At 48.9% G+C, this 18,655-nt stretch overlaps 1 protein-coding gene across 5 annotated transcripts; it reads right to left on the bottom strand.

Moving 5' to 3' along the window:
• Positions 1-218: 218 nt before the first annotated feature.
• Positions 219-18,651, bottom strand: alms1 (ALMS1 centrosome and basal body associated protein). 5 transcript variants are annotated; one of them, XM_034297445.1, is made up of 23 exons: positions 18,341-18,646; positions 17,039-17,195; positions 16,436-16,541; positions 16,065-16,203; positions 15,750-15,920; positions 14,459-15,362; positions 13,459-14,363; positions 13,127-13,292; positions 12,353-12,859; positions 11,261-12,310; positions 10,698-10,813; positions 7,612-9,565; positions 7,201-7,377; positions 5,549-6,622; positions 5,265-5,377; positions 4,203-4,332; positions 3,786-3,998; positions 3,417-3,588; positions 2,393-2,540; positions 2,105-2,270; positions 1,657-1,714; positions 819-918; positions 219-539 (listed from the first exon to the last, which is right to left on the bottom strand). In XM_034297445.1, the coding sequence occupies exons 1-23, from the start codon at positions 18,383-18,385 to the stop codon at positions 495-497; spliced, it is 8,616 nt and encodes a 2,871-aa protein (XP_034153336.1). In that variant the 5' UTR covers positions 18,386-18,646; the 3' UTR covers positions 219-494. The 5 variants fall into 5 exon arrangements, with proteins under 5 accessions (XP_034153336.1, XP_034153333.1, XP_034153335.1 ...); XM_034297442.1 differs by having other exon boundaries at positions 11,261-12,859; XM_034297444.1 differs by having other exon boundaries at positions 5,549-6,613; positions 11,261-12,859.
• Between the last annotated feature and the right edge of the window lie 4 nt (positions 18,652-18,655).

Below are 18,655 nucleotides of genomic sequence, written 5' to 3'. Positions count from 1 at the left end.
TAAAGCTCAGCTGAGTCATGACAAACCTTTGCTCACAGCTGATAGAAAGTATTAGCTGACAGAAAGTGAAAGTACACAAAACGTATTTGCACAATAGTTCAATCAGCAATCAATCTCTATTCATGCATAACCGATGTCAACTATGAATTGCTATTTTTTATCAATAAAATGATCTACCCTCGCCACAGAGATGACACTTCATCAGTTAGTTTTTTGTTTTGTTTATTTATTTAAAAACCATTATCAAAATTATTACAATAAAACATTCAACTCCTGAGACTAAAGCACCCATTTGGTTTTAAAACATTATTTCATGTTATAATCTGTTAAAATGTAAGCCTTGTTCTAGATCAGAATTGAATTCAAATCTAAATTTGTGTAATTAATTAATTGTGGATGGAATCCTGACAAACTTTTTTTTATACCAAGATCACTTATTCACAGCAACGACATATTTAATAAATAAAGAGTTAAAGGCCCGCTAGATGTCATCATTAATGCCACGCTGTTCGTCTGCCCAGGACACGGTTGGTGACTCTCTGCAACACAGAGGATTCAATCAATGAGGTTGATTCCTTTACTCTGGCTGATTCATTGAAAACGATACATTCATTCATTATAACGGATTAATATGGTTGATTCTTTCAGTATAGTTGACTCACTCGTTACTGTTGTAAAGTTCCCTACAGCCAAAGATAAAAATGGTATCGTTAACTTTCAGACTTAAAGGGCTTTAGATGAATGTACATACCCTATGCGTACTTACAACACTGGTTGTTAGTGATCACGTGTTGTTCTGTTTTTGAATAGCAATCTACCTTATTGTAGAACTGAGCATTGAGTCTGTAGGAATGATACTCTGCTCTCCTGCGCTCCTCCTCTTTCCTCCTCTGCACCTCCGGGAGCTGCTCATACATCCTGACAGCGTGGGGAAGGGAGAGGGGAGGATGGGGTAGGTATCGTGGGGAGAAAAGAGAAAGGGTGAGAAAACCCAACATGACCCAACAGAGCATATTAAAAAAGTACTTGTGGTTCTGGATGAGTCGGTCACAAATTGCAAAGTAGTGTCCTATGCAGGGAACAGGGTGCTATGGGCTCTCTCTAAATTAGTACACTTCATGGGGAATAGGCTGCTATTTGGAACGGTTAAAGCCGAATTGAGACCACATGATTATCAGAAAGATTTTTCTCCAGCAGGCAGCTCTATCCTTGTCTTATGGACCCAAAGGTAAGTGTTTAGGTTTTTCCCTAGGCATCGCACAGCTGGCTGACACAAACGGCCTGGAATCAGTTAGAGCTTACAGTCTGGCTCACGTACCGAATAACAGGGTATTTCACATTGTTGTCACTGGGATTAGAACCAACAACCTTAGTTAACTGGGCCAACGGTGTAAACAACTCGGGACACCCTGCCTCTCCAATGTGATATGCGTTTATGGAGGGAGACTAAGCAATATAATAAGCAATGATTTCTAACATATAATAATAATAACTATTATAATTATTATTATTATAACAACAACAACCACTATAAAAATGTAAAACAGCAACCACAATATCATAATTATCAATGATAATCAAAGTTTCCTGTTTGGAAAAGTTCATTGTGAAATCATATCCAGGCTTAAGTAATATCAAACTCAAATCCAGGCTTACTGTTTAGACCGCTGAAACATCTCTTTCTTAGTAACAGCTCTTTTAAATACTGCTGTTCCTGAGGAGAAAAGAAGCACCCAATCAGCCATGACTACATAACACATCCTCCTTCGTCCCCATCACTCGCTCCGACACACATTGTGATGTTATAAACTTTATTTATAATTGATCCAATATTTTATGTGGTGAATATATACACAATACCCCATAATGACAAAAATATTTTTAAAAATAAATATTTGTGCCAATATTTTGAAAATAAAAACACTAAAATATCATGTAGATTCAGTAATTTAGAGGTTTCTTTGGTAGCGGTCACAGCTTGAGTCTTCTTGGATATAACTCTACCAGCTTTGTACACTTTGGGCAGTTTCTCCTATTCTTTCTTCTAGATCCACTCAAGCTCTGTGAGATTGAATGGACAGCCTTGGTGAGCCTGTGAGCCTACCTGCAGGTTTGAGCAGTCTCCCTGTTCCTCTGGGAGGGTTGAATAGCTCGTCTCTCTCTCTACTGAAGACCGTCTGCAGCTTCCTGTCTTCCACCTGCAGTGCCAGCCTCTTCACCCTCTCACGGGACCGAGACACAAATTCTGGTCGGTGCAGCTCCAGCGCCTCCTACAAGCCAGAATAACGCAGTGCACCACTTTTGAATATGTCTGCACCCCAAGATTGGCTGCTCATTTCAATTTTGTTAGGGGTATGGTCAGAGTTAGGGTCCAAACAACTGAACCACAAACCTGTAGAGTTATTGGGACCAGGGCCGAGAGGGCTTTGCTAGTTGATTCAGGCCCAAGAGGGCTGATGGTTTTGGGCTTGGTCTGCTTCCACTCACTGGGTCTTCCTCCGCCTGGCTGTGGCTTGTTCTGCCTAGTCGGTGCCCTGTCCCTGTCACAATCAAATATTTTATTACAAAAATGCAGTTGAAAGTGCTTGCTAGACATACACACTACTGGTGTCCCCCAGGGTTCAGTTCTAGGCCCTCCAGTATACAAAGTCACTTGGCGAAGTCATATCCTCACATGGTCTCGACTATTACAGCTAAGTGGATGAAACAAACCTTCCTTCGCAGGCCTCTTGTTGAAACCCAGACACCCAAGGCTGCATGTCAGCCCCCTACCTATAAATACACCTGGACAAGACAGACCATCTGGGAAAACCTGGCTGCTCCAAAATAAATAAATAAATAAAACACTGCCTCACGCACAGCTGTTCTTCTCTGCAAATGTCAAACCAGTGAGTCGCTTAAGCAGGTGCATGCAGGGACTGAAATAAACAGCCCCCATGTCCTGTCACATGGGGGTTGATTTTGGCATTGGATGTTATTATGGGTCAGAGGGCGCTATAACGTACAGAGATTTTTGGAACGTAAAAATAGTCAAGTGTGAGTATTTGCATGTTGTGATTTATTGCCCATGAAAATTCTACCATGGATGTTTCCTAAGTATTTCTGACGTCATAACTTAATGCTGGCACCACAAGCACCAAAGGCAGCCGCAATGTGGGCACTGTACTGTAGCCTACCAAATGTTTCATTCCAAGCGCCAGAGTCAACAGACTTGAAAATCTCCAGGAAGTGAGTGTTTCTGTGATACATGGTTTCCTTACCTAGCCCTCTTAAGACGAATGCACTAACTATGAGACTTCCTGGATAAGAGGATCCTCTGAACTACTCAAATACAGATACAGTATAACATTTGGACAATTTAAGAGGATAAAATAACACTCTGCTTTCTTTGGATATTATTGTTGTTACTACTGAACCTGTCCTGTAGGTCCTGTTCTGGTCCCTGTATGTGTCTCTGTCTGAGTGGTTGCCTCCATGGCCGGGTCCGGCTGTAGGGTTCAAACCAGGCCAGGGGTGGGGCCGACACCAGCTGGTTCTCCTTCCTTCCTTCAGCCCTCAGGTCATCCGCAGGGATGTGCCATGACACACCTGGGAAAATAGATGCGTACATTACACATTCGTCTGGAGCAGAGCGGTGACCTGAGCGGTGACCTGGCCAGTAGGGTGGAGAGGCTGGTCTGGTTATTGGACACATCAGATCACATGACTACTGAGCAGACCGCCTCAAATTAGGGACGATATCGCAACCCGATATCGCAACATTTGAAATGTAAATGTCAAGTTACCTTTATCTTGATAATGGTGCTTGGGAAAGGGCTGGTTGTTGTTTGTGCTCCCCCCTTTCAGAAACTCTTGGCTTTTAAAAGGGTTTTCCTCCCCTCCCCTGGAGGACGAGGAAAGGGGCTGCCTGGCACCCCCCGCTGAGCTTGGAGAGGGGAACGTGGTGCCAACATCTCGGGTGTGTCGACGGGTCCCGTTACTCACAATCTCCAGGTCACCTGAGAGAAAAGGTAATGGAGAGGGGATCAGGGATGTGGTGGGGGAGAATGGGCGAGGGAGTAGATAAGGGGGAGGATGGGGGAGGGAGTAGAGGAGAACTAATGGGATGGAGGGGTGAGACGGGGTGTGTCCCCATGCTATGGACTTTGAGAAGACGACGTGTAGAGGACCAACCGATTATGCCCCTTCTCATGGTTCCTGACCTGCCTGTATTCCTTTGCTGACCAGTTTGACAGCCTTCTTGGAGAGGGAAGAGCCTCGGTGAGAATGGGAGGGGCCTCTGTGTGGGGGAAGGGTGTAGGCGCTGAATGATGATGTAGAATCAGCTGTAATCTACATCGGAGGCAACACAACGCAAAAGGCCCAATCACCATCAGAGACAGAACAAACAGAAGCCAGTGAATCAGCATACCATTAGACTAATTAGTTTTGCAGAGTTTGCTTATTTAATCCAGTCAATTGGGTCCTGGCCAGATGGGATACAATGCCAGAACCAGCAGCCCCTTGGTAATCTCTTTAATGTCAGGGACGTCTGGATATAGACCTATACAGATGGCCATCCATATAGAGGATAAACCTGGTTCAACATAACACCCTTCAACTTAATACCCAAAAGCTGTTTATGGGACACTTCGACCTGAAAAGGGTCTAGATAATCTGATTAAACGCAAGGCTAAAAACGTTTTTTTTACCGTTATTTTACCAGGTAAGTATGCCTGAGAACACATTCCCATTGGAGTAATTACAGGTAATTGCCTTGCCCAGGATTGTTTTCACCTGCTGGTTCTGGAACTTGATCTAGTAACCTTTTGGTTACTGGTCAGGTGCTATATCAACTGGGCCACCCAGCTGCCCCACTTAACAACCCTGACTCAGATTGTTCAGCCCTTCCTGCCTGACATAACTGTTGTGTCTCTGGTATACGTTGAATTGACAAGGATTCTGTTTTTAATAAAACCATCTCTGAAACATTGCAAATGGCATCTCCCCGTGTCTAAATAATAGATGACTCGCAAAATAGACACAAACAGATGAACTTGAAAGAACCAGGCAAAATGCAACCCTAACTAGTATCTAGATATTTGTTCGCTTGTCTTCTGCATCCAGCATTAATGGACAGAATACTTTGTTTTCAGAATAGAGCCAACCGAGTGTGTCAAGACAAGACTGCCCTGCCCAACAACCACCCATCCATTACGGGGCGGCGCTGAACCAATTCGGACCGCCCTCTTCAACAATTTACACAGAACTATAGATATCCTTACCGTAGAATCGTCAGTGCCAGTGGACTCTGAGGAAACCGTGGGGATATGAGGTGGTCTACCTCTCCTCTGCTGGTAGATGGCGCTGTAGAGCTGACTGAGGCTGCGGCTGGTTCCTGGGGCATTCAACAAGGGAAGTAGATCAGTTAACACAGTCAACTGAAGTGTGACACCAATGAGTCTTACAGCACAGTCAGAGCCAGGGTTTGGTGCATTTGTGAAAGGATTGGCAGCAGGGCTATACTAAGTAACATGTTCACAGCGAACAGAAACCTTGTTGAACTGACCTCCTGTCTTCAGGACTCTGACCCGGTGGGCTCCGAAAGCCTTGACCAGGCGGTCTGTGTCTACAGTAGACATGGAGGTGTTGGTCTCCCCAGAGATGCTCTCGGACTCATCCCTTTCTGCTGGACACAGATGTTGGCTGCTGGATATCCTGTGGGAGGGGCTAGAGGTCCGGGCGTGGCCATGGGAAAGGCTAGAGCTTAGGGCATGGACATGGGAAGGGCTAGATCTGTCGGAGGCAGGCTTGGGGTCCTCCCTCTGCTGGTTTTGGGGTTCCACTTGGACCCAGGCTTGGCGTGGACCATTAACCTGAGTATCCCAGTTAACATTAGCCTGATTATCACTAGCCTGGTTACCATTAGCCTGGCCATCATACAGTCTCCTCTCCTCTCTCCTACTCCTCTCTTCTTCCACACCTCCTCTGCTCATCTTCTTCACCTCCCACCGTTTGTATTCTTTGGTGCCGGTCTGCTGCTGCGCATTCTTCTGCGTTGCTGGCTCTGGTTCGGTCAGGGTAGAAAACCTGGCATTTGTGCTGTGGATGAGACGGGACAGCCGCTCCAGCCGCTCCAGAAGAGACGTCTCTCTCTCGCTGACAGGCCGGGCCTCCTGCAGGCTCCACCTCTCACTGAACCGCCGCCACAGTTGGTCCAGAGTGCTACTACTCCCCTCGACCAGGCTGTGGTCTCGCCTCCCTGGGTCTCGACCTCGCTCCTCCCCTGTTTGAGGGTCGGAGGCTTGAAGGGGGTGGCTTTGGTGGAGTGAGTGGTTGATCAGGTGGAGGGGCTGGTGGTGGTCCATGCTGCTATAGTCCATTTCTACGTGGAGAGGCTGGAACTCCTCCTGCTCGTCATCGCCCAGGCTGGAGCCAAAGGAGGGCCGGGGAGGGCCGAAGGAGAGCTGGGCGGGCTGGGATGGCCGTGTGGGCTGTTCTGGGTCTGGCACCCCCTGGGTCTGTGTAGTGATGCTGCATAATGTCCCCCGTTCACGGATGACCTCAGTGGGCCCTCTGGTGGTGGTGGTTGATACAGCATCCCGCTGGACACTCATTGGTTGGCTTTCATCCACTGACACAGCTGAGAGAAGAGTAAAAACTGGTTACATTCAGAGCAGAGAGAAGAGTAAAAACTGGTAAAAAAAAAAATAAAAGGGGTCCACAGTCACAAGATGGTAATTATGTTGCCAGTGTTTCCCTTATCTTCCCTTAACCTATTAGCGGACATTCACATTTAAAACAGTTACACAAACAGGACATTCACATTTAAAACAGTTACATAAACAGGACATTCACATTTAAAACAGTTACACAAACAGGACATTCACATTTAAAACAGTTACACAAACAGGACATTCACATTTAAAACAGTTACACAAACAGGACATTCACATTTAAAACAGTTACACAAACAGGACATTCACATTTAAAACAGTTACACAAACAGGACATTCACATTTAAAACAGTTACACAAACAGGACATTCACATTTAAAACAGTTACACAAACAGGACATTCACATTTAAAACAGTTACACAAACAGGACATTCACATTTAAAACAGTTACACAAACAGGACATTCACATTTAAAACCGTCACAGTATTCATTTAAACATACAACTATATTTGTCAGCTGATCATTTCTAGGAGTTTTCTCACCTCTCCTCTGTGTGTTGTAGTCGTGATGTCCTGGCCGTCTGTCGTAAGGGTCGCCCAGTCGCAGCCTCTTGCTGTAGATCCCCTCGCGGTGTCTGAAGTGAACACCCCTGTCCACTGACTGGTCCCGGGACCCCAGGATCTCAACGTTGAAACGAGGGGGCACAGCGTCATCTGACCCTGGAGAGGAGGAGTGGAAGGAGAGAGGTGAGGGGCTGAGAGAGGAAGGGGAGAGCGCTACCGCTCTTTCTTGTGTGTATCCATCGGCCCGTCTCTCACTCTTGGCTCAGCACACACACAAATAATTCATTTGAGACAGGGTGTCTGTTACAAAATAGCAGCTGCCACCCGTGTGGGGGTGGAGCAGGGGACAAAGGGGAGAGGTCAGAATGATGTGTATCTGTGTGTGCTTACCGGGGTGGGAGCTCTCCATGGTGGTGTCTGATCTGCCAGGGGACAGCGGGTCAGTGTGCGTGTCAGTGTGCGTGTCAGTGTGCGTGTCAGTGTGCGTGTCAGTGTGCGTTTGGTTCTGGGGAACGTAGAACATCTCACTGCCATGTGGTTTGTACGGCAACAGAACAGGCAACGCCGCGGCCCTAGACTGGCCAGTACCAGCCAACCGCTGGGGAGGAGTGAAGCATTCTGGGAATGTGGAGGTTGCGGTTTCCACGGTCATCTGAAATGAGTGGTCTACTGAAACATTCTCCTGCCCCAGTCGCCTGATTGGTTCTCTGGTACCCTGAGACAGTGTCTGATTGGTGGTCACAGGCTCAGAGACATAACTTGGGCCCCTGCGGACTTCAACAATGCTGGAGACATCAGAGTTCTGGAGAGGAGAAAAAGACAGAACCTTTTCGGAATGGGTCCTCTCTTCAGCTCCTTTTGGGGAGAGGGTGACGTGGAGGTGTGAGACCTGATCCTGCCCTGTCCTGGTTGTCGAAGAAGCTCCAGGATCCAGTGTGGAACCACACTGTCCCAGCTGTCCACCTGCCTGTCCCTGGGAGCTAGCCTGTCCCTGTGTTAAAATGGTGCTGGTTGGGTCTCTGCCGCGTGTTAAGGTGGTGCTGCTTGGGTCTCTGCCGCGTGTTAAGGTGGTGCTGCTTGGGTCTCTGCCGCGTGTTAAGGTGGTGCTGCTTGGGTCTCTGCCGCGTGTTAAGGTGGTGCTGCTTGGGTCTCTGCCGCGTGTTAAGGTGGTGCTGCTTGGGTCTCTGCCGCGTGTTAAGGTGGTGCTGCTTGGGTCTCTGCCGCGTGTTAAGATGGTGCTGGTTGGGTCACTGCTGCGTGTTAAGGTGGTGCTGCTTGGGTCTCTGCCGCGTGTTAAGGTGGTGCTGCTTGGGTCACTGCCGCGTGTTAAGGTGGTGCTGCTTGGGTCACTGCCGCGTGTTATTGTGGTGCTGCTTGGGTCTCTGCTGCGTGTTAAGGTGGTGCTGCTTGGGTCACTGCCGCGTGTTAAGGTGGTGCTGATTGGGTCACTGCCGCGTGTTAAGGTGGTGCTGGTTGGGTCACTGCTGCGTGTTAAGGTGGTGCTGGTTGGGTCACTGCCGCGTGTTAAGGTGGTGCTGGTTGGGTCACTGCCATATGTTAAGGTGGTGCTGATTGGGTCACTGCCGCGTGTTAAGGTGGTGCTGGTTGGGTCTCTGCCGCGTGTTAAGGTGGTGCTGGTTGGGTCTCTGCCGCGTGTTAAGGTGGTGCTGGTTGGGTCTCTGCCGCGTGTTAAGGTGGTGATGCTTGGGTCACTGCCGCGTGTTAAGGTGGTGATGCTTGGGTCACTGCCGCATGTTAAGGTGGTGCTGATTGGGTCACTGCCGCGTGTTAAGGTAGTGCTGATTGGGTCTTTGCCGTGTGTTAAGGTGGTGCTGGTTGGGTCTCTGCCATATGTTAAGGTGGTGCTGGTTAGGTCACTGCCGCGTGTTAAGGTAGTGCTGGTTGGGTCTCTGCCATGTGTTAAGGTGGTGCTGGTGCTCTTCTCCTCCGCGGGCTGTGTCTGATGCTGCTGCCCCTCATCCTCAGGCTGGGAAACCTGGAGTGGCTCTGGTGTGGGGCTGAGTGGAGCAGAGGGGGAGCGGCGCAAGGTGGAGATGGTGATGGAGGTCAGGGGGGGAGGGTGGGGTCTGGGCAGGGGAAAACCCTCTCGCCGGGCGATCTGTCCCACATGTTCCTCCAAGTCTCGTCTCCGGAGGGCACGGAGCTCAATGCTGGAGTCAGACGGGCTTCTGCTCGGCTGTTGTAGCTGTTGGGACGGACGGTCCTCCGCTGCCCTCCGAGCCTCACACTGCCTGTGCCCCCTGGAGAACAGCTCTGCAGGACGGGCCCCTGGACCTCCAACGCTGGACACAAGGCTGCTCTCAGTGTCTGTGCTCATCTGGCTCTGAACAGAGGGGGGAAAAACTGCTCATTGACTTGTGAAAAACGTTTCTAACATATCAAAACATATACTGCCATTTAAATCTGTTTGTTGTTTTAATGAGAAATATAGATTAATTGTTGAGATCCTTCAGACAAATTACCAAATGTCACAAAAATGTGTTTTAGCATCAGAAAGCACAATTTATTTTGTATACTGTGCAACACCAGTAAGTAATATGGAACCATGGGCTTTATTGGTAGCAGAGGTAATATAGCATATTCTAAACAGAGTGGTGAGAATCTTGAAAGCCAATTGCTTGATAGCTGTATTATAGTTCAACTGTAAACAGGTTTTTAGACTGTATTGTTGAAAACAGCACACCATGCTTGACACTTCCCTGCTCCTGTGACCTCCCCAACACTTAAACCTTAACCCTAAACACACCTGAAACAACTACACAACTAATCATCAAGCAATCAACTAACCCAAACAGTAGTGCCCGTTCAGGGTTAAAACTTATATTTCTGGGAGGCCCGAGGAGAGGTTTAGGAAACTCTGCACACAGTTACCTGAACGAGGCACCCTGGCCACTCCAGGGAGACAGTTACCTGAACCAGCATTCCTCCAGAGAAGGCTGCCATCAAAATGAGAAATCATCCACATGGTTTAAACGCTAGAGGATACCTTACATTTACAATGTAATCATTTAGCACAGGTTCACAACTTAGGCAGCATGACCCACGATTCAAAGCGTCAGAGGGACCAGGAAATGTTTTGTTTTTAACAAATATACATATGAAAGCTGCTGCCCCCGCGACCCGATACCGGATAAGCGGATGAAGATGAGATGAGACATATGAAATATAAAAACACTTTTTAATTCACAAAGTTATACCGATCTATAAGGACACATCAGCATGCTATGAATTAATTTAGAAACAAGGTGTAAAATGTCGCATAATTCAGAAGATGAGATACAACCTTCTGGAGTCCAGGACTCAAAGAAACTGCACTTCCAGAACAGGAGGAATGTTTTAATATGATTTGTGACTGTTGCTATTAGTTGGTCTGATATTTCAGGATCGCTGGGTGAGACCACACCACCTCATGGTCACTGAAGGATTCTGGGGTGTGTGTGGTGCATGTGTACTACCTTGAGTGGATGTCTGAGCAGCAGTTCTCTCTTGATCTCTTCAATGCGCAGTCTGTCCTCTGTGTTCAGCTCCAGGGGCTCACACTGCTGTCCCGACACCTTCAGCCTCAACCACTCTGGAGTGGACAAAACCAAACCATGCATGCCATGAACACCAGGCAAACACCTTATCTCAACACATGCCTTATGATGAACAACATTAAACAGGATTTTCAGCTATTTCACCAGCCAGCACCAAAACAAATGATATTCTATTTCAAGAAGCACCTTGAATGGCTCCCTTGAACTTGGGGGTGGTAAATTGGTATTTGGAGCAACATGAACACGAAGCCATGAAAAGGGAACCACCGGCTCCAAATGAAACCTCCGGCACCTTCCGGTATCGGCCGTACTGACCCCCGGAGCCCCCTGACATGGATACAACTCAGGGCAACCTTGCCTGTTTTGTAAGAACCACCATTACTTGCCTTTGTGAGGTAACATCATTTTCGGTAAGGGGCTGTTATTTAAACGTTAACACCCCTAGAAGCCAAACTGTCCATCTCCACACAGCGGGTACTGACCTCTGGCCCTGCTCTCCTCCAGGTCGGCGGTGGCGGCGCTGGATGACGACACCGCGGTGCTGATGGACTCAGTCCGCAGCAGCATGGCCACCCGGGCCGCCAGGGAGCTCTCGCTGCTGCCACCACCGTCACTCAGCTCATCTCCTCCCTCGCCCTGCTCAGACAGACCGCCGCCCTCCAGGTCAGAGCCCCCGGCGCTGCCCGACGAAGGGTTGCTCGCTGCCGGATCGCCCTCCCCTTCATTCTCAGCACCGTCGCCGCCCGACGACGGGAGTGGCTGGCTATCTGAAGGGCCGGCACTGCAGCCCTCGGGCTCTGCTCTCAGCACGGATTCGGACAGGAGCAGTGTGGCACTGGCAGGGACGTCCTTTGGTAGGCTCCCATGATGCTTTGCGCCCTGTGCCGCTCTCCCAGACTCCTCCCTGGAAGGCGGGCCACATTCTGTCTGTGTGGACTGGTGCTCTGCTCCGATTGGTGTTCCGGAAGATGATCTTTCTGGACCTTGGGGGGTCCTGTCTCTCTCCCTCATGCTCTCATTGTCTTTCTCTCTCATTTGCTCTGCCAGCAGCATGGAGTCAGAGGAGGAGCGGGCCAGCGGCAGAGAGGAGCGACTCCTGGGTTCCAGCTCCCCAATCCCTGTAGAGGAGGAGGTAAAGGAGCAGTCCTGAAATCTTCCCACCTTTCTCCTGAGCGAGAGGAGCAGGGTGTCTTCATCAGAGGAGGAAGAACCTCCAGAGACCAGGTGGTCGGCCCTGCCCAGCAGCCTTCTGATGTCTTGCAGGGTCTGGGAGCCAACGAAGGAATCATCTACACTGATATTAACCTGGGGACAGGTACCTACTGCTCGTTCTCTGTACTGAAGTAAGCTGTCTCTGTCCAGACCCTCTCGCTCTCTGTACTGAAGTAAGCTGTCTCTGTCCAGACCCTCTCGCTCTCTGTACTGAAGTAAGCTGTCTCTGTCCAGACCCTGTCGCTCTCTGTACTGAAGTAAGCTGTCTCTGTCCAGACCCTCTCGCTCTCTGTACTGAAGTAAGCTGTCTCTGTCCAGACCCTCTCGCTCTCTGTACTGAAGTAAGCTGTCTCTGTCCAGACCCTCTCGCTCTCTGTCTAGATTGTCCCAGTCTCTGTTCCTGGACAGGCTATCAGAACTGGAATCAAACCTCTCTGCTATCACCATAGCAACCTGGGTAGAAAAACTGACCGTGTTGTCTGTCTGGCTGTCGTCTGTCTGGCTGTTGTCTGTCTGGCTGTTGTCTGTCTGGTGCAGCCCCTGGGGCCAACCTGTGTACTGGGGTTGACTGGACAGTGGTTCAGGGATTGTGGGTTGGGCTTTGTCTGAGTCCTGCAGGGAGTCTTGGAGATCAGTGCCATCCAGGGAGGTGTCCAGGGTAGAGAGGGCCATCCTCAGACTGCCCAGACTGGGAGACCTGTCTCTGTTTGGGTCTAGGTCCGGGGAGGGGGAAAGCCAGCCCCCGGGTTTCTCTGTCAGGGTCCTGATGGGGGGGAGGTGGAGGCTGTCCACACTGACAGGTAGGGACATGCTGGAGGTCACAGACACCATGCTGGATATGGAGAACTCTTCTTTATGGGGGCTGTCACCTGAGAACACCCCACATGAGAGGATTAGTTAGACAAATGTGATTTAGCCAAAGTTATTCCTGACTGAATCATTAAGATGCTTTATCACACCAAACCTCAGAAAGAATTAGAGCTATTTGACAGTAATTCAGAATATCAATAGTGTGCAACGAAGCATGGCTCAGAATGGGGCTAGCTGCCTACAGAATAGGCTTAATGCTTTTGGGAATACGCGTGATGTGTTTGGAATGGGTTAGCAACTTTTGACGATTGGAACGGGTTAGCTACCTTCAGAAGGCTGTGCACTCTTGGTCGGAGTTCCAGTGGCGGTGGATCCCTTTATGGTGCATAAATCTGTGGGAGAGAACTCTGGCTCTCTAATTGGCCCTCGAGGTATAAAGGGAGTCAGGATTGTGGAAGGAGACTGATCGATCCCAAGATTGCGTAGGTATGTCTGCAGGTCGGAATCAAACAACAGTAACAGTGAGGGGAGAATTATAATTTTGCAAAGCTATTACATCATTTTCTACAACTACACACTCCCATTTATGTTTGACAATTTTTTAAGCAGTTACCGACAAACTACCTCTCATTTACGACGTAAAAGATGTCTAACTTACTGGAATCCTATCCTCAATGTTGAGCAGCTCCCTCTCCGTGTGGGGCGTGGAGGGTTTGGACGACCAGTAAGGGGCGTAGTTATCCACCTCCAGACTCACCACAGAAGAAGGCCCGACAGATGCCCCAAAGTTCTGCACACCGTGGCCGCTGTCCTGAGAGTTGGAGAGGTTGTCTCTATTTGATGACACGTCACTGAAGCGCCCCAGGCTGATTATGTCAGAGGGTCTGGCTGGAGCAGCACTAAGCCTTTCAGGAGCAGGACCAAATCCAGGTGTGTCCGCCGTCTCAACCCTCTCAGGCCTTCCCTGGCTCGGCCTTCTCTCCGCCTCCCTGAGCTGGGCCAGGTTTGAAACCCCCCGTGGCTCTGTCCGCGTATCTGTCTGGCCGCTGTCCTGGTCAGTTGGTTTCTGTGTTTGCTGAGCTGTCTGGATGGACGTGACGACAGTACTGAGGGAGGAATACGACTGAGACCTGCCAAGGGGTGATGGGAGCTGTCCTGCCTCTCTCCCGATCGGGGCGCTGCCTCTACCTGCTGCCTCCCCTCTGGTCGGGGATGGAGGCCCAGAGGCAGACAGGCCGAAGGCCTGCTGGTTAGACCCCACCATGGGCAGCTGCTGCTCGGGTTGTGGCTCTGCGATGTGCCCCCCACGTGGAGGATTCAGCGTGAGGTTCAGAGAACCAGAAACGGCCTCGGAGGCCTTCTGTTTGGGAGTGACACCGGAGGAGCCCTGGAGGGACAGGTTGTCATAGAAGGACGTCCTGCTGCTAGAGCTCTGGTTGGCCCTCCAGGCGTCCACCTTCTGGAGGTAGGTGAGACTGGGTAGAGAGTGGTGGCTTTGTCCTGATGGCTTCTGGAGCAGGGCTTCTTCTCTGCAACGTGGGGCTGTGTCAGGGGCCACCGCATCTAAGTCAAAATGAAATCAGAATGTATTTAAAGCATCAACACACCTTATATATGACTATAGAGGGTAAAAACAATGTCATTTTATAACAACGTACCAATATGAGACGTGGTGACTGATGCGGACTGAGGCTGGGGCTGGGAAGAGGCCCTGGAGCTGGAGGAACTCTGGGAGCCTGTTTCCAGGTACGATGCCATGGGCAGCTGTCCTACATTCGGTCTGGTGCTGGTTGGGGAACTGGCCGGAGCGTGGAGGAACACAGCCGGGGTGGACTGGGAGACGGGCTGGGGGAGGAAGCCCAGGAATGAGGCGTTTGGTTCCACCCCAGTCTGGTTCCCCGAGAACCAGAGGTCCCTCTCCCAGTGGCCCCGCTCCACACTGAACCCGGCTGAGAGCCGGGTCACTGACCCAACCCCGGGCGCTGCCATGCCAGCCAGCAGCCCCGTGGATGATCCAGTAGGAGGAGCGCCGACTGTCTGGATCCCATCAGGAGCGGGTGTTCTGGCTTCAGTGTGTAAGGAGGGTCTGAGCCGGGCCTTCCCCTGGGTCTCAGGACCAACAGGGCCGGGGTTAAGACCCCTCTCCGCCTCAGAACACAGCTGCCCGCGGAGCACGTCACAGCTGTCATCCAGCTGGCTGCTCAGGGACACCAGAGAGGACTGCCTACTTCCCACTTGTTTCCCCGCCCTCTCAGCTCCTCCTTGGGGGCCTTCCCGTCTCCCAGTGGCAGGTGGGGACTTAGACGAGACACTCATTGCCCTGTCGGACCCTCTGCGAACATCATCTGGTTTAGAAGAACCACAGCCGCCACCCCTGGACTCTCCCCTAAAGGAGGCGGTCGGGATGAGAGAGATCTCTGAGGCGGAGGAGGCGGCGACGCTGCCACCACTCGGCATATCAACGTCCTTCTGCTGTGTAGCAGGGTCCCTGCTGCGGAACGACGTGCTGTCTTCAGGGAGCATGGCCAGAGGTCCCTCCGGTTCAAAGAGACCAGTACCTGTCTAGGAATAAGATATATGTTTATTAGTTGATGTGATGTTGACTCATACCCCACAACGAGCAGTCCTCTTCCCATCCCAACCCAACTTATACCCCACAATGAGCAGTCCTCTTCCCATCCCAACCCAACTTATACCCCACAATGAGCAGTCCTCTTCCCATCCCAACCCAACTCATACCCCACAATGAGCAGTCCTCTTCCCATCCCAACCCAACTCATACCCCACAATGAGCAGTCCTCTTCCCATCCCAACCCAACTCATACCCCACAATGAGCAGTCCTCTTCCCATCCCAACCCAACTCATACCCCACAATGAGCAGTCCTCTTCCCATCCCAACCCAACTTATACCCCACAACGAGCAGTCCTCTTCCCAACCCAACTCATACCCCAGACTGAGTCATCATCCTTTCGTTGTCCCTGGCCATAGCTGGGTAGCGGTCCTCTTGTGGTGGTACCACTCCCTCATCCAGGGACATGCTGTGCTCTGAAAGGGAGTAGGAGCAGCTGGCCCCCTCCTCCGACTGAGACTGGGTAGAGGCGTGACCGAGGGGATGCTGCTGGAACAGAGGGCTTGAAACTTAACAAAACAGGTCAAACACACCAGGAAATATATTACATGACAGCTATTATATGAAGGCTACATGAAGTAACCAGCATGAGTTACTTATATGAAGCCCACAGGTGAATGAGGATGAGATTACATCAGACAGGGCAGTGGCGTTGTGGTCCTGAAGATGCTGGGACATAGAGGCGTTCTCAGGGTCAGGTGGCTGGACACCTTCCATATTGACCTGGGCCAGGGGTGACCTCTCAGAGGCTAGCGACACATCAGGACACCCTCTGGCAAGTCAAACAGGACAACATGGATCAGACAAGCATGGGTTCATTTTTAATTACCAGTATTTCTCATCCAGGCCACTGACTGACAGTTGCATATTGACAAATAAACATTTACTCTGTGAAAGTATAATTACAATGACATGCCCCTGATGTGACGTTTGTCCATTGTGAAGATTAAACATTATCTGAATCAAGTATTTCATTAACTCAACATGATGAAGTGACTACATACCTTAAAGGAGCAAACTCAAAGTCTGTTTTTTGGAAGAGAGAATAGTCTGAGAAGTCAAACTCAGGCAGCAGGGCAAGGGCAGGTGACTGACGACTGTCCTGAAAGTCTGATCAGAAATCAACAGAAAATATATATTACACATATGATAGATACAGTTGAGTACAGTTTTCTTGCTTTAAATGTATTGCACACTTGTCTCAATCACTTCTAATTAAGTCCCAAAATGCACATTTCCAGTAAATCCTGCTTGGAGGTTCCTGGAATCAGGTAGGAACGAGCTGGAAATGTAATACTCCTCCAACTAAGATTTCAAGAATAGGTAGGAATGTTGGGAAGTTACCAGACTTTTGCAATCATATCTGAGAACCATGTGACATCCAATAGAAGGTTATTATTAAGTGATAGACATTATCTGCAAAGAGCTAGATGTGTCACCTACTTGTTGTGTTAATGAGTGGTGGATATTAGCTGCAAAAAGCCAAATCTGTCACCAAATCTGTCACCAAATCTGTGTGTTACTGAATGACAGAGATGATTGGCAAAGGGACACATGTGTCACCTATTGAAGGATATATATTAGCGGCAAAGAGCACAATATGTCACCTAGTTGTTGGAGATCCCAGTCCCTTGTCCTGCTGACAGTGTGTCGGTGGTCGGCGCCAGACGGAGACTCAGACTGACCCTCCATTTCATGGTGGCCTGATGACTGGCCCAGACCCGTGTCCTCAACTGCTGGAAGACTGAACCATGGCTCCGTCCTCTGGAACGTAGAAAATACAGAAATGACTCTCCATGGACATGCTCCTGTTTATCTTTCTGAACTGGTACTGCTGTATTCATCTAGCATTTCTAAACGTACAGCTGGTGGCAGAGATACAAAATGAAATCACAATATATGTATCGGGAATTGCATGTTATATTATCACGATTTTAGGAACCCATGCACTGTTTCATTACTTGATCCCGGTATAGCAGCTAGCATATAGTTTATGGAGTAGTTTTGCCATTACCTAACCCGGAGCAGTTTACACGACGTTGCGGGATGGAGCAGACCAGCACAACCAAACGGCTTGCTCCTTTGTCTGCGTTGAGTTTGCCATATAATTGTTTGATCATTGTCATGCAGTTAATGTAATTCTTTAAATAGAATCTCTTTACAGAGAGGGGAGCCTAGCTTCGACAACAACTTTCAAATTGACAACTATCTGATATTCACTCGTAGACGTCTGCAGTGGTGCATCGTCGTTGAAGCTCAGGCGAAAAATAAACATAAAACGCGCAGGCAATGTAAAACACATGGACACTTATAGACTCTACTGACAGAGCAGGGGGTGAATACTGTCCCTAGCTATCAAAAATATGTTTTTGACCTGGTAAGTGGAATGTGTTCAAATAATGTCCTTTATTTCTGTCATTAGCTAAGCCTTAGCTATTGCTATTAGGAACCGGTTACCAAAGCAATCACAACAACGCAAGTTATGTGATATCATATCCGTGGCTTTCAACCAATTAACAATTAAAATCGGAGCCATTTTTATTCACTTTCTACTCACATTTGCTGAACTATAGACCTAAGAATGAGAGCTCCTGCAGCCACCTGTATTGTAGCAAATGTTAATTGGCACAGTACTAGTGTTAGTATTAGAAAGCAGTGACGTTAGCTAGCTAAGTTAATTGCTTGTAAACTATAGGCTAAGTACTGTAGCAATTTAAGTTTAACTAATAATGGAAATGTTAGCTATTGTACTAGCTAGCTAACAAGTAATTAGCTGACGTAAGTTAACCGTGTGTGTCTTCGCTTTTATCTCGACATCCCGCTGCAATGGAGCAGCAACTTACCCCACACAATGTTAGAATAAACGGAATTATGTTCAGCTACTACAGCAAAAAAAAAAATCGTCTTACTTTTACTGCCTCGTCCGCAGTTGACGTTATTTCTAGAGATTCCATGTTGTTGTTGTTTCGCCACCAGGCGAGCTGGCTTCGCTTCCTTCACGGTTTGTATCCAAGGACTGTTGCTAGGATGTCCAGGAATGAGGACCGGAAACTTGCGCGGGAGATTCAAACCTTTTTTTTTTTTTAACTATTGAAAAACCTAGATACAATCTGTCCATCATCAGCGACATCTACTGCTTTGGAAGAGCAAAACATTTAGTGTTCAATAAGTATTTTCAATCAAATTCCAGAAATGTTTTCTAAAAATGTTCTGAAGTAGGTTTG

This window comes from Esox lucius, chromosome 15, assembly GCF_011004845.1.
Source record: "Esox lucius isolate fEsoLuc1 chromosome 15, fEsoLuc1.pri, whole genome shotgun sequence".
Lineage (NCBI taxonomy): Eukaryota > Metazoa > Chordata > Actinopteri > Esociformes > Esocidae > Esox > Esox lucius.
This window is presented reverse-complemented; position numbering and strand designations above follow the sequence as displayed.

What these genes read in the sequence shown, in the direction of transcription:
- alms1 (XM_034297442.1), bottom strand. Translation starts at nt 18,385, where the DNA reads ATGGAATCTCTAGAAATAACGTCAACTGCGGACGAGGCAGTAAAA. An exon ending in AGTCACCACGTCTCATATTG is followed by an intron (nt 14,364 to 14,458) that starts GTACGTTGTTAT and finishes ATTTTGACTTAG; the next exon opens with ATGCGGTGGCCCCTGACACA. An exon ending in CTGGCACTGACGATTCTACG is followed by an intron (nt 4,333 to 5,264) that starts GTAAGGATATCT and finishes CCTCCGATGTAG; the next exon opens with ATTACAGCTGATTCTACATC.